Source organism: Sturnira hondurensis, unplaced genomic scaffold, assembly GCF_014824575.4.
Source record: "Sturnira hondurensis isolate 20B ecotype Veracruz unplaced genomic scaffold, ASM1482457v3 Scaffold0008782, whole genome shotgun sequence".
NCBI classification, from domain to species: domain Eukaryota; kingdom Metazoa; phylum Chordata; class Mammalia; order Chiroptera; family Phyllostomidae; genus Sturnira; species Sturnira hondurensis.
Genome location: NW_028081413.1, coordinates 5,568,066 through 5,584,557, shown reverse-complemented (window position 1 = coordinate 5,584,557; position 16,492 = coordinate 5,568,066). Strand labels below are relative to the sequence as shown.

Genomic DNA, 16,492 nt, shown 5'->3' with positions numbered 1-16,492 from the left:
CATAGCTCCTCTGCATTAGATAAATTACATAAAAATAATTTGTTAAATTTTGCAATAATTTGTTCAACAATCCTTTAACCTCAGTCATATGCCAGGAACACTGCTGGACACCAGAGATATAAAAATAAAGAGCACTGAGCATGTCTCTGAGGTCTCACAGTCTAGCAAGAAACAGCCGTATAAACAACCCTAGCGATGTGTTGAGAAGCACTCTAGAGGTATAGACGAGCTGCCACGGAAGAGACAGGAATTCCTAAATCAAAGCTGATTTCATTTAAGGGTATGAAAGAAGGGGTTTGGGGAGAAAAGATAAGGATCTAGAAAAGCATGGGCAAAAACTCAGATGTTAAAAGCAATCTCCTAGAAATGCAGGTAGTTCAGGGTAACTTGAACCCAGAAGCTTGTGTAGGACAGGATCAGAGAGACAGGACTGCAAGGATCTCATCTTAAAGAGTCTTGTGTGAGGCTAATGTGTTTGCACCTTACCTTAATGGTGCATTATTAATTACATGCACAGATTGGCTGACATCAGTGTGGTAGAAGGGGTAGATGAAGCACAGAGCAATACTGTGTGCAAGCTGACTAGTTTGGAGACACTTGCTCAGTACAGGTGAAAAACCAGTAAGTACCAGCAGGAATAAAGTCAGAGGGTCAGATTTTAGAAGTCACAGAAATAATATCAACCTGCCTAGAGATCTGATGGTGGTGGCTGGGGTAGGAGGGGGCTGATAAAAAGTGAAAGTTCACTAGTGAGGGTCGGGTTAGACTTAGGTGGTGGGATACGGAACAATGTTTTTAACTAAAAAGGAAAGACACGAAATAAAGCAATTTTGTGCCAAAAATTGTGAGTACATTTTGAACTGGTGAAGTTTACCATGTCTGTATGATATTAAGGTTACGAAATCATAAGCAACCGAATGTACGGGTACCACAGTGTAAGATTACTACTGCGGTCCCAACGGCCAACTATATTTGAAAGTATGGTAGTGAAGACAGAAGAGAGGGATGAAAGGAGGGTAGGAGGGAGAAAGAGAGGTTGATATTGAAAGAAAACCATCTAAATGGTTCCCTATTTTGTAAGCAACTGGAACTTATTTACTTTCAGGAAAACGGTCGCTCTCTGCCGCCCTGCCACAGCTCACCCTTACACCCGAGATAGCCTGCTCTCTCCGTGCAGACTCGCCCTTCCCACAGAGGGTCTGCTGTTTCCACAGGACCAAGAGACTCCACCTCTTGCTCTGAGAATGTCATATGATCTAGACCAGCCAGGTCAAATGAAGTCATCTCCTAAAAACAACAGCACTCATGGATGATACAAGTCAGGGTACTGAGTGACAATGAAACGTGACTGAACTGTCCTCTGAGATACTTAAAAAGGGAGCTTTTCCCACTAGAACGTCACTGAGAGGCACCTTTGAACAACTACAAGGGCCCTGACTGAGAACAGAATCAACAGAAAATAAAGGCAAGAAATAGAAATAAGGACATGGAAAAGGAGCAGGACTTTGATGATATAATTTGTGTCCTGTATCTAGTTAACTTGAAACAAAACTTATTTAGGTTACTGTCAAGAAATCTTCATTTTATTTAAGCCAGGTTGAATACAACTTCATGTTCCTGATAATCAAAAAAATTTCTAACAAATACAAAAAGTAAAGTGGTAACTGATATTTACTAAAAATGTTAAATTAAAATCTGTTTTGAAAAGTCAGTCATTTATCTAAATCTTTCTACCAATAGTAAATATTCTCTTCCAAAAGGCAGTTATTCATTTACTGTTGTATTCAAATCACAAGTGTCCATTAAGTAATTCATGATTATCAATACCAACATACCTAATTAGAAAAAGAATGAGAGAAGTATCGAAGATTAGAACAGGAAAACTGAAATTGAATATTTAACTTAACAAAGAAATTAAATCAATTACAGCAGAATGAAATTAACACAAAATTCTGGATCAAAAGATTCCATTAAAATGAAAACAAAAGTAGGACCTCAAAAAAAAAAAAAACCAACCAGAGGCGGGAAAGACAACAATGGACAAAAGGATTTCAATTAATTTCTTGAGTCAGAAAGCACATGAAGAAGGAATGATGATTAATAAATCAACAGTAAAGCTTTAATCTACTGTTTGCATGGGAAAAGAAGGAAGCCAAGAAAAAAACAAACCATAATAGGCCATATTATACTGAACTCTAGGTGTAACAAATGTGAGATATGAAGCTGAAAAATTCTAAAGTCAAAAGTCTTCACAGCCAGCAACCAAGGCATTTGTGATAACCCTACAATATGAAAGAAAACAAAATATAAGTACAAAGACCACAAAGAAAACATTAATATTTCAGGGAATGTAAAATGTTTAAAAATCTCTACTCTGTATTTCAAAAAGGATGTTAGGGATGTTATACCATAGAAGGAGAACACAGGTTATTATTTTAAAAAAGACAGAATTCATAAACAAATTATTGGCTATTAAATATATGATGGCTAAAATAAAATATGTGAAACAAGACAAGAGACAGGAAGTTTCATTCTAGGCAGTCTAACATCTAATAATTAGAATACCAGAAAAAGGGAATAGAGAAAGTCGAGAGGAGCAAAGTACAAACCAATAAAGGGAGAGCATTTCCCAGAGCTATCCTCACAATGCAATTCTATTGGCTCTGCCATTTTTGTGTCATATTGGAAATGAGGCTTGCTTCCCTCACGGGGGGAAAAAAGGGCACAGCAGCCAGCTCTAGGCCTCACATCCACACAGCCCTCCGTACAGGAGGAAGAGCCTATCTTCTGCCAACCATTCACCACTCTAGACTGCATTCTGTTTTGGTCTAATGTAGGTTACCAAAACCATCCCTGATCCAATCACTATGGCCAGGGGAACGCCATGTTGCCACTGGCTTTCAATCAGATTAATGCCATCCCTGAGCCAACATGAAGGGAAAGAGGACAGAGATATGCTGTCACTCAGCAGGAAAATGTGGAAGGGATGCAGGGGAAGCAACCTTCAATGTCCAATGCATTGTGGTAACATTTTAGTACAGTGAGCATAAAGGCATTCATAAAAGTTAACAGAAAGAAAAAAGTGGGTCAGTTAAAAAGCATCACACTTCTCATCAGCAAAATGCTAGAATACCATAAAGCAATGCTGTCACTGATTTGAGGAAGAATGACTTTCAATCTAGAATTTTATTATTTTACTTATTTTTTTAAAGATTTTACTTATTTATCTTTAGAGGGAAAGGGAAGGAGAGAGGGAGAGAAATACCAATGTATGGTTGCCTATTGTGTGTCCCCTCCTGGGAACTGGCCTTCAACCCAGGCATGTGCCCTGACTGGGAATCGAACCATGATACTCTGGTTTGCAGGACTGCCCTCGATCCACTGAGCTACACCAGCCAGGGGAAGAATTTTAAATTCAACCAATGCTTAGATTAAATGTGAGGACAGAATAGGAACATTTCAAAATATAAGGATTTCAAAGTACCTTTTCTAAGGAAATTTCTTAAAGATAAATTCCATTTAAATAAGGGAATAAACCAAAAAGATAAAGATAGCAGATCCATGAATAAGTGGCTCCAGCCCTGGCTGGTGTGGCCCAGTGGACTGAGTGCTGGCCTGAGAACCAAAGGGTCATGAGTTTGATTCCCAGTCAGGGCACATGCCTGGGTTGCAGGCCAGGTCCCCAGTAGGGGGTGCGTGAGAGGCAACCACACATTGGTATTTCTTTCCCTCGTTTTCTCCCTCCTTTCCCCTCTCTAAAATAAAATAAAATAAAATCTTTAAAAAAAAGGGGGGGGGCGCTCAAACTAGTGGAGAAGGAATATATTGATCCTTAAATATGCTCTGAAAGATATGATGTCTACAGGTATCTTCCAGTAATTACTACATTGCTTATGTGACCTAAAAACACACATAGAATTTGAAAATTACTATATTGTCAGAAAATAATGTAGGCTATCTATGTACCAAATTATTCCAGATGAGAACCAAAGTGACATTTTAATATTACAGGAATTCTAAAGAATAAAAAGCTAGCTATATGGAACCAAGTATTTTACAAACAGTTTGTAGTATATGTATCATAATCACCTGTTCTATGAGATATGAAGGCTTATTACAGTTTAGGAGTTTTCATACTTTTACAAAAGTGTGGAAATTTTTAACTCTGTAAATTCTTCCAAACCTTTCCTACTTCTTTCCAGTAATTAGTCAATTAAACTCTTCAAAAAAGGAACATCTCCTACTCAGAAATTAGCTCTAATATTTGGGGGTGGGAGGAAGAACTACAAAAACTAAAGACTGACCTAAATGTGAAAGTCACAAAATCCCAATCTGTTACAAATAAATGTTTAAAATTAAAATGAATCTAAATGCTTTCAATGTTCCCTTAATATTCAAAGGATTAAAAGAAGCAGTTCAACATTTTTCTTACAAGTGAAGATTAACTTGAAGAGTTACAGATCTTCTAGATTCATTTTTTCCCATAATTATTCAATTACTCATTGGAATATGTAAGACCTCTACTGGAATCTTTGCACCAGTGTTTCATATATGGATTTAACTGTTAAAGCTCGGTTACACAACCTCTTTTGTAAAAACAATGTATTTCTGATATTTATGTCCTTAAAATATTCCAAAGGAAAATTAACATTCCTATACAGATAAAGAAGAAACTATTTAGTCCCAGACAACTTGATAATATCTCTTTCAACTATAGTTATAATTATCACGTACAAACTTCCAAAGCAGAAGTTGTCAAGATTTAACATTAACATTAATATATGTCACAACTGACTGTTATAAAAGATAAATGGCAAGCATCCATTTCTCCAAAAATAGCATGGCTTGAAAGGGAAATTTTTTCTTAATTACTACTAATCTGATAATTTTTAATTAAACTGATTTAGTGACTTATTATCTTTCCCTTTCTTAGAAGGGTGTTATTATCACAAAGCTTCTCCAAAATTATCAGTTATCAGTGACTTTTGAGCAATCCAATTACTTCTGTGAGTCTCACCATTTTGTAACACTGGTTTATGCTAAAACTTAATACTCAATTTCTTTATATGCTGAGAAATGAATTTTGAAAATGCAAAATTTCCACTATTTCATACCTCAAAGTACACACTGTCAAGATCTCAGTTCCTGCATGAAGAGAAGACTATTAATAGTGGGACTCTTGCCCTGGTTTAATTGGCTGGAGTATCATCCCATAAACCAAAAGGCTGAGGGTCCCAGTCCTGGTCAGGGCACATGCCTAGGCTTCAAGTTTGGTCTATGGCAGGAGCCAGTGTGAGGGGCAACCAATCGATGCTTCTCTCTCACACTGACATTTCTCTCTGGCTCTATCTCCCTCCTTTCCCTTCTCTCCAAAATCCAAAAGCATATCCTCAGGTAAAGATAAAAAGAAGTGGAGCTCATATGCTTTCCCCCTTGTTTGACAACCAAAATAGTTTTTATTAGCTTGTATCTTCCCAAAAGGAAGAAACCAGATATCTGTAATTTGCTTTGAAAAGTATTCTATGCTATCCAGAAACTAAATAGTAAATTATGGAATTATTCTGTTTCCCCTATCAGCTTCTGTTTTAAAGAATAAAAATGAAAATGTTGTGACATACAAAATAAAAATATTTCAGTCAAGAAAATTTTCAAGGAAATGAAGTACTTTATATATTTTTAATCAAAATCCTTACTTGTTACTAAGCTTTGATCGTATCAAATTTAAAGTATAGCACTGAAGTAGTTATTTGGGACTGACAAATTTATATGATATGGGTTCATGACTAATTTCTTAAAAGCTGAGCTCCTCTGAAGATTAAAAACAATGAAATTCAGTGTCCCCTGGTAAAAGAAGAGACAGAAATCTTTCTTTCTTTTGTAAAAAAAAGAAAGAAGAAAAGGAAAAAGTTAAGTCATCCAGGAAATACTGATTTAAATTCTCTATTTCATTCAATATACTTATGAATTGACTGTAACTGACCGGCTAAAATTCATCCTTAAGAAGAATACTAAGCTGTATTCAAATACTTAGCTGCCAATAAGAAGATAATCTCCATTAATGAACACCCCCCCACCCACTTTCTTCCTAAATTTTCCTTCTAAAGAAACAAACAATCACTATACCATGGCTGCCAAACTCTTATACACAAGGACTTAAGTATTTAATTCAAACCTCTTCCACTAAGTTTACACAAGGTTTCCTGACTCCCTTTTTTAGGCCCATTTACATTGCACCCTATCAAAAAAGGCTTGCTTGGCCACCCCCGCCGTTGTGCCTATCACCTGACTCTGCTTCGTGCCCTTTCCTGGTACTCTTCACCACCAAGCACAGTATTTATTTGCTTGCTTGTTATTGCCCATCTCCTTCCACTGGAAAGTAAGCTCCAGCAGAACAGGACTGTGCCTGATCTGTTCATTGTCCCATTCCCCAGTTTCTAGAACTACGTATCAAGCACACAGTGAGTATTCAAAAAGCATGTGCCAGAAAGGTCATTAGCTTCAAAATGCTAAAGAAAAAAAAAACTTAGTTAAATATCACTTGACAATCCTCAGTGCCAAACTATATCAAAAATTAAATACTATTTAATACAAAGACATAGTGATGATTTTATTTTCAATTAAAAAAATCCTTTCATAGAATAGTTGGCCTACTAGCAGTTACAATATTTTTATCAGTAAATAGGTCAATAAATGTAATTTTCTAAATTACACATTAAATTCAGCGAATGTAATTGGTCACTCTGCATACCTTAACAAGTTTCAAGAGCTCATAGAGGTCTTCAACCTCATCACCTTCGCATCTGGTGTATTCTCGTCCTGTATCCACACTCCTTCCTCTTATGGTCCGGCGATAGAGGGGAAGAGCCATTGCTTCTGCATACAAATCAATGGCATGGTGACCCACTGTTTGATACATGTAGCTATCCAGTTCATCTGACCCCACTGCAACAATTCAAGTGGAAACAATCAGTAAAACGGGATGAAAAAAAAAAGTGGATTTGAAAGTCCATTTAGGTTTTACTGCTTGGAGAGCAGTTAACATATAACTTAAAAGCCTACTACACCCTATCTCTCTGCATGAAGTAAAATAACATGAGTTACACATTTATCCTTAGTTGTATCAAGTTCACATTAGTATTATTCATCTCTACTGCTAATTACAAATACAATTATAACAATTTTAAACTATATACATGTTTAAAGAGAAATCTAGCCAATAAATTTAATTATTCAATTAAAGATTTTATTATATAAATGTTTAATTCATTCAAGGTTATTCACAAAATCATCAAGTTGTAGCAGAAAATCTTTCCCAATTAAATATCTACTTAGTTAATAAGTAACAAACATTTGTGAAGAATTCAGATGCTCTTGCTATGTTTTATATTCAGCATTTCAGCACAACATATTAACATATATAAATTCAATACTGTTAAAGCAGTTACAAAGGTGTACAGAAGCATAACTTAAGCTAATCAGTAACACAATCACAGGTTATATTCCTCAGTAGGAAGTAGACATATAACCAAGCTACTGAAAAAATTTTCTGCCTACCCTCATCTCAAACTTAGACTGAATCTTTAAATGTTTTAGTTGGTAAAAATATTGATAATCAAATTAATACATATAAATAACTTTGAGCTTCTTATCAAGAAACTTCCTGATGTGAGCACAATAACAAACATTTTACTGACTTCTAGAAGGCCATTTTCCTTTAAGGCTCCATTCAGTCCTAACCACACTGTAACTTTTATTAATGGAAGCCACACAGCACCAATGGTATGAGATCAAATAAAACCAAAAGGCTCCACTGTTGCCTGAAGCGCCTCAATTAACATGCCACAAAAGTTCCTACTACAAATATAAAGAGATGGTTTCATGAATTTTATGACAACTTCACATTATCTTCACTGATGGGGATGATTCCTTTGCAGACAACCTACTGAAAACACAGTACCATGAATTCCCTCTAATCAGCTTCTCACTGGAGTCACCTGTACCAGTCATTCCTCATTAAGGGCCCTTTGCAACATGTTTGGGTGGAAATTAAGTCAGTCCATGAATCATTCAATAATCACCAACTTCCTGCTGACTTTAAATAAAGATTAGCTAAACCCTCTCCACCTCCAAACCCACAGCCACCTATCCCCTTTCATGACAATTACTATAGTTTCAGCTGACTCTTTCCAACTTTTACTTCATAATATTCCAATTCCATTTACTATTGATTTTTTGTCACTAACAATATTGTAAATAAATGTCTCCATTCCACTGAAATATAAAAATATGACTTGCTTGTCATCTTACCCACCCTGCCAATACACCAGTAACCCATGGAAGATTGTACAAGAATGATTCAGGACAAGGTAACTACAACAATTCACATAGAAAAGTTAAAGACAAAATAGAAACTCCATGATTAGATCAAGTATATAATATATGTTATATAAATATCTGCTTTTTAAATACCAAGACCTTTCAAGACAGAAAGGTTAAAAAAAACCCACTTGCCCAACTGACCGCAGGGGATAGAGGAGTCAATTTCCTTTGGTAACAGAACACAGCCAGCAAAAATATCTGTGCCTCCCTTTATAATACGGAAGTTACAGTGCAGTTCCCACTCACCCTCGGTCAGAGTTTTCTCTTTACTATTTAGAGAACAGAAATAGGAGGCTATTTTCAAAACAGCTCACTTCTACAAGACCATTATTATTCAACATGGGAACCCCAGTATAAAATCCTACAGTGTATGTTTATCCTGACCCTCTGTAGAACCTGTTCTATTTCTTCCTATAAAACATCCTTAATCTCCATCTTCTCACTTCACTTTCAGCATCACGTGGTCTTAATCACAGAAGGAAAGAAAATTTAAATCTTGGACAAATAACTGCTGGCTATAACTCCTGTCTACTTCAGGGCTAATTCTAGTTATTTCATGATTCATCTGTCCACCAAGAAACTGAGTTAATGCCTACCGGAGGCATCAAACTGTCCAAAGTGCTGGGGAACAATTAAAAGAACAAAGAAGATATGACCTTTCTTCTGAAGAGGCTTTATAAGCAATCTATCTGGGTTTAAAAAGCAAGACAAAATAAATAGGGAACAACTAAAAATTTTATTTAAAAAATTCAATAGACTGACAGATTTGAGGAAGGCAGGGAAGGCAGGAAGGGAGGGTTAACTGACTGATTTAGAGCCACCTTCAGATTCAACTACATTTACTGGATGTCTGTTTCACGCCAGGAACAATGATTAGGGTTTTCATATATACTGCTCACTTAATTTATCCTTAAATAACAGTAAAGAAAAAGCATGGGGTCTTAAAATAAAATGCATAAAGTGAATGAAAAAGATTTTACTAGAACAGCTATATGGAGAAATAGTAACACATACACTTGGATAAGTATTAATCTCCCCCTATTATATTTTAGCAGTTAAAATATTAGCGATTACTCTTTTTAAGTTTTAATTGGGAAAGAAATTGTAACTATGTGTGGTGGTGGACATTAAATAAACTTGTGGTAATCATTTCACTATAGTGAAATGCTAAATCACTAAATGCTAAATCATTATGCTGTGCACCTAAAATGACTGCAAGGCAAAATGTCAATTATACCTCAATTAACAAAAGATACTACTGAAGTTGAATGTATCTCTCCCAAATTCTTACCTTGAAGTCCTAATATCCAGTACTTCAACATGTGACCTTATTTGGATATAGGATCTGCAGATGCAATTAGTTAAGACAAAGTGATTACGGTAGACCCTTAGTCCAATATAACCAGTGTAACCAGTGTCCTTATTAAAAAAGGAAATTCAGCCCAGCCTGGTGAGGCTCAGTATATTGAGTACCAGCCTGCAAGCCAAAGGGCTTGCCAGTTCAATTCCCAGTCAGGGGATATGCCTGGGTTGCGGGCCAGGTCCCCAGTAGGGGGCGCATGAGAGGCAACCACACAGGGATGTTTTTCTCCCTCTCCCTTCTCTTCTCTCCAAAAATAAATAATAATTTAAAAATTATTTTAAAAAGGAAATTTAGACACAGACATGGATACAGAGGAGAAAAAAGTTCTAATTTGGGGGAGTTCATTGGTGAGTAATTTGACAAAAATAGCTAGAATGAGGTCTGTGGATTATTTATGGATGCTGTTGTCACCACAGACAAAAACTAAAAGTGTATTACATCTCACACATTTAGCTTACATCTAAGATGGCTAAACTGGATCTTCTTAATAATAAAACCCATATTATTTATTAATATATGACTCTCTTCCCATGCTCCTAGAGGCTCCATTTTATTTACCTGCGTATTCCCTGCAACACTTGGAAATGCATTGTGGTGGAATGGCAGCACACTCCGGAATGAGAGTTCAAGTCTCAGTTCTGCAAGTTTGTTCCAGCTATTTTACCTTGGACAAACTTATAAAACTCTGAGCCTCAGTGTCCCTGTTGAATAATATGCTCTAGGAGCTCTTGGGAGGATTAAAGAGATTATAATTGAAAACACTTAGCACTGAACTTACCATCTAATAGGTGCTAAAGATATACTAGTTCCTTTAATGCTTTTGCATATGGTATACAATAGAATACAATAATAAAGTTGGATTTTCAGTCATTTTGAGAATTTCCAGTAAAGTTATACACTTACGCTGGTTTTCAGGTGGCCTTAGATTTGCTAAAGCAACGATCTGATGCCCGGCAGCAATGCACTGCATCATATTGTAACAGCTGTCCTTCCCTCCACTGAAAAATAGAGATAAGTATTGGTTACTGACCATTATTCAACACAGAATCATTAGCTATCAAAATAGAACACAGTATTTATTCTGCTTTTCAAAATATTTGAGACTACCCAACATTTGTTTTTTAAAAGACAGTTCTATCTATTTTTAGAAGGGGAAAGGAGAGAGAGAAACATCAGTCATTTGCCACTGGTATGCCCTCCGAACAGGGACAGAACCCAAAACCCAGGCGTATGTGCTGACCAGGCATCAAACTGGCAACCTTTCACTTTGTTGGATGATGCCCAAACAACTCAGCCACACCAGTCAGGGCTGAGGGACTATCTTACATTTAGAATGCAAAACACCATATGCAATTTCTATAGCATAAGCAAACTGAACAAAACAAATCCTAATTTCTAAGGTAGCTGCTCACGAGAGCCTACAAAATTATATGTCATTATAACAAAGATCATTCTAAACAAAATATGATAACTCTTTGATTTGTGATAATACAATAGCTTTACTTAATATACAAAGTGTTTTGCAAATAAAATGATTTAAGTTTACATTTCAGCTAAACACTTGCTATATATACTCCTTAGATGGAATTCTCTTATGAAAAAACAGAAAAGCATGTGTTCCACTGTAAGAAATCTAACAACTGGACTCCATGATGAATTAAAGGACCAAATTAAAAATTTGAGATCCAATCTGCCCTGGCTGGCATAGCTCAGTGGATTGAGCGCAGGCCTGCCAACCAAAGGATCTCAGTTCGAGTCCCAGTCAGAGCACATGTCTGGGTTGCAGGCCAGTTCCCAGCAGGGGACATATGAGAGGCAACCACACATTGATATTTTTCTCCCTCCTTTCCTTCCCTTCCCTTCCCCTCTAAAGATAAGTAAATAAAATCTTTAAAAATTTTATTATCTCAAATTTTTTTGAGATCCAATCTAATGACAAAGTATGGCATAACTGGTAAGTTCAAATTCTGTAGAGATAGAGAGCAAAATGTCAAACTATAGCAAAAGTTTAACATCAGTACAATCTATCAGTACTTCAGCTTTCAGCCACCCCTATATGATGGCAGCAAAAGGTCTGAGCACAAATCTAATGAATAGATTGAAAAGAATTTACAAATTCTGATAACATATCTGCCTGAGGTAGAGAAGCAAATCAGTTAGTTAAGTGGTAGTACACCTATAAGAAGGTTAAATGGCAAACTATGCTATTTGGGTTTCATACTCTACTGCAGGGGTATTCAACTCATTTTCTCCTGGGGCCACATCAGCCTTGCCGCTGACTTCAAAGAGCTGAAATAATTTTAGGAGTGCGTAAATGTAACTACTCCTTAACTGTTAAGGAGTTGGAATTACATCCAGCCCTTTGAAAGTGACAGCGAGGCTGACGTGGTCCCCAGTGGAAATGAGTTGGACGCCTCTGCTGTACTGTTTCCCACCCACACATTTCTTCCATTCTTTTATTATTGCACCTCTTCCCTTTTTTTGCTCCTTCTGTTTGCCTTCTTTTCAATTTTCACTTGAGAGTTGCAAATGCACACTCAGGAAATGTTTAGACCTATTCATTCCACCCCCAAACTGACTTTTTATTCCAGAAGCTGGCCTTCTTAGTTCCCAACAGTGTCTGCCTCTACTATATTCTGATCAGTAACACCTGTCACTCCAGAACTCATCAAGGGGAGAGACTGCAGGGGTAAAGTGAAGTTACACATCACACTCCCCGTCCTCAGATTCTGATATTGCCATAAAACCATCTTCCACAGCTTTTTCTCTCGAACCTCACTGCTCTATTTCCGTAGGACAAAATGAACTCATTCTTTAGGATATATAGAATATTTAAGATTAAAGGGTATACCTGCACAATTTTAATTCCTTACATTATTAAAGATTAAAGAATATACATCCTCAGTGAGAACTTGGCCTTGTAATTTATTTTAAAATATGCTTTTAAATATGGTTATAAAATACTATTTCCCAAATTGTGTTCTGTGAAACACTTCTATCTGGTACTCTAAGTTTTCAAGGTCAAAGAAGTTAGGGAAATACAGAGCATCTTACCTCCTGAAATGTCACCAAGTACATTAGAATATGTTATGTGAGAAGTCCAATGGAAGATCAGAATTTTAGTTTCTGACTCTGGGAAACTAAGCTGAATCACTCAGTGTTTGTGTTCACATATTTCATTATGAAATTAGAGAATGGCCTAGCTAATCCTCAAGGTGTCATTCAACTCTAAAATTCAATAAAATCTTTAGTGTATTAGAAAAATAATGTTTTTCATGGTCTAACAAAATGTTAAGGATCATGGTTTCACCTATTCACTAAAACACACACACACATACATCCTATCTGTTTAGTACACACACAGAGAGATATATTGCAACTACACTGTATTTAACTCTGCACATATTCAAGCATATATGCACATAAAATGCATATATAGGTAGTATGTAGGTATTCATATTCATATGTATAGTTATATATTCATATCTATAGCATGTCTCCTAACATTTATACAGTTCTTACAGTTTAGCAAGAATTTTCCAACAATGCCTTTCGTAATTTGCTTTATTATAACAGTAATGCACGCACATTACAGAATATTTAATGTAATGGATTACATCCATTTTCTTCCCTCTCAGATTTCTGAATCTTCAGTTAGTGTGTCTTTAAATGCTTAAACCTCTGGCAAACTGCATTTGGATGTGAATTATTTATTTCCTAATTTTAATTCTTATCTGTCTAGATCAAATGAAGACCACAATGGTCAAAGCTTAATCATTCACTTTACAGAAAAAAATTCACTGAATAAAGGTAATTTTGACATTAGTTATTTTAAAAATGACATTGAAATGAAAGAAACAGGGATATCCCAGTCACTCCAGAAAGGGTTAGTGTCATGTCAAGACCTTAGCAGTGGCAATTACCTAGGGCACTCAACAATAACATTAAATCTTCAATGGGTTTACAAAGAAAAACGCATGGTTGCAATGCATCTCAGACACTCTGGAGATCCAGATGTCACCGAAATTCAAGTAGACTAAATTCCCCTTTTAATGTTAATAGTGTTCCCTTTTGCTTCAGTTTACATACAGAGTATGGAAACATTTCTATTGGTCTGTCTTTAGTTGCCAAAAGACTTACTTTAGACACCTAAATATGATGGGTTACTCTAACTTTTAAACTCCTTTTGTAATGTGAAGTGTTACCCTAAGGTCACTTTAAAAGGAAATGTGTCTGAAGCAACAGCAGCCAAATCTAGGATAAAACTGGTACAATTATATCTCTGTCCTTGAACGTCAAGTTTACATCCCTATCATAAGCAATCAAGACACACCGCGGAGGCAGGTGAGGGAGAGGTGGATTTATGCAGGAAGGGGCGAGATATTAACAGTTTAGGGTGGTAAACAGCACCGGGACTACGGGATGGTAAGGTTTAAGGGATTAGGACGAAAAAAGCCAGGACTGGGGTAACTGAGTAAAATAAAGCCGGGGCTATCACATTTCGCTGCCCATCATTACAACTTTTAAGAATCAGAACCTGGAGTGCGTCAGGATAATTAAACCAGCGTTCTGGCGGTAAGACCCAAGCATCGGAGTTTTTTAAAGTTCCCTAGATGATCCAAGCGAATCCAAGTTTGAGGTCCTGAACAGAGGGGCGGAGGCCCGCAGAGAGGAGGGACGAGAGCCCAAGACTGCCAGACGAGCTGGGACCAGCAGTAGCCCAAAGGCTCCGCCTCTTCCCCTGGTCCGGAAGGGCAGTTTAAACCCGGACACGTGGCTCATGCACAGACAGTCTTAGGCCGCTAGTCGCGGCGCCAGCGGCAGTGGCAACAGCAGCGGCACTTCCCACCCATCAGCAGAAACGGACTGCAGGCTGACCGAGGAAGAAGAGGGCGGCACGTGTGCCACATTACCTGATCAGAGCCGCGACCCTCATGCTGGGCGCGGTGCGCATGCGTGCGGCGGGAGGGAGCCATGACGTCATTTAAACCGCGCCCAGATTGATCCGCCGCGGGGCCTCGCGCAGGTGTTCCCTCTGCTGCCTGTTCCGGGACGGGCAGTGGGACCCCTGCGCCTGTCTGAGGAACACCTTGTTCGGGAGAATATGCCATATTCGGTGCCTTGTCCCTAGACCAGAGATATCCCGGCTCAGAAAATATGGTGGTTAGGCGCAGCCTAACCACCTAAATGAGGGCAATGAAGCTACTAGGAAAAGGGGAAAGACGGCATCGCAGGGAACAAGCACGGTGGTGATGGATTTGTTTAGGTATGAGAATGTTCAAAGCCACCCATGGTGAGAGTTGAAGCAATTATGGATATTCAAAGGGAGAGGAAGTTTGCCTATCAGCCACTCTGGATAACTAACTTCACCCTTTAGCTTTTTAGCGTTTATCTCTGTCCTCGAGACCTAAATGTGCAGCTACCCTGGATGCCTCTAGACTCACTGTGGTTTGGGCATTTGTGTAATGTGGAAGCTGAGAAACCAATTAAGGCTCATCACCAAAACTCAGCAGCCTTTCAGAAAAAAAAAAATCTAGCTTCTAAATTCATTCACCAAGTATTTATTCAGTGCCTTTCACGTACCAGCCACTGGTTTAGGCTCTTGGGATACATCCTGTGAAGAAGACAAGGATCACTCCCCTGATGGAGTCTATATGGAAATGGGGGGCACAGACAATACACAGCTAAAAAATTATAGAGTACATTAAAAGTGGTAACAACTATAAAACAGGTTGAGAGGAATCAGGAAGGAAATGGAAGGGCAAACTGCAGAATTAGAGTATCAAGGTAGGAATTGTTAATAAGGTGAGAGTTGAACCAGCTTAAAGGAGGAGAGTTAGCTGTGTAAAACTAGGATGTGCCCTATAGGGAAGAAAAACAACTACAGCCAAGATCCTAAGAGTTGTGGTAGAAAGTTTTTCAGGGGTTAATATCTAAATCTATGTGAAACACTAAGAGAAAATAAATATAATTGCATACCTACATATGTGAACACCACATACATGAGAGAATTGGAGACCCCACGTGAGTTTCAGGGTCAAAGAAAAGTGAGGTGTACCTGTCATGCTAAAAACGAAGTAAGGCACCTTTGGACTTCAGAGGGTCATTGCGACACTCTAAGAACAGCAGGTGTTCAGTAACTAGTAGTTTGTCTTGACTTATGTGAGAAGATAGGTAAGAAAAGGTTATCTCTGGTAATCTGTGTCATCATGGGCAAGGTCCCTAATTCAAATTCTTCTAGGTAGTTAAAGGGGGCTGGGCAGAAGTTTCTGTTGAGCCCACAGGATCACAGCTGCCTTTAGCTTAAAAGTTATCTTCGTACAACAGAGTGTATCTGGGGGTGACTCATACTGAACCCCTACAGTGCATTGTTTTGTTTGTTTTTAGAACAAGGCTAGCCAGTGTGGCTGGAGCACAGAGTGAGCTAGACCAAGAGTAGTGGGAGGTGAAGTATCAGTGATGAAGGGCCACAGAAGGTCATATAGGATATTATAGGCCATAAACATGTTTACTTTGAGTGAAGTGGGTGGGTGGCCATTGCAGTGTTTTGGACATAGGTATGAGATTTAGAACTGAAAGCATTATACTGTACAGTCTTGGAAAATACTATTAGGAGGCTATTACAGTAATCTTGGAAAGAAATGGTAGGGCCTGGAATCAGAATGGTACTGGTGAATTTGGTGAGGGGTGGGAGGATTCCAGCTTTATTTGGAAGGTCGAGCCAATAGAATTGGGTGGATTAAATAGAAG

At 37.7% G+C, this 16,492-nt stretch overlaps 1 protein-coding gene across 1 annotated transcript in view; it reads right to left on the bottom strand.

The window, feature by feature from the left end:
- DPH6 (diphthamine biosynthesis 6) overlaps window positions 1-14,709 on the bottom strand; it is a 154,708-nt gene extending 139,999 nt beyond the window's left edge. The window contains exons 1-3 of the mRNA XM_037056122.1: window positions 14,656-14,709; window positions 10,646-10,740; window positions 6,749-6,942 (exon numbers count right to left, since the gene is read on the bottom strand). Coding sequence (XP_036912017.1) covers window positions 6,749-6,942; window positions 10,646-10,740; window positions 14,656-14,696 — 330 coding nt within the window. The 5' untranslated portion in view covers window positions 14,697-14,709. The remainder of the gene's footprint in view (window positions 1-6,748; window positions 6,943-10,645; window positions 10,741-14,655) is intronic.
- Between the last annotated feature and the right edge of the window lie 1,783 nt (window positions 14,710-16,492).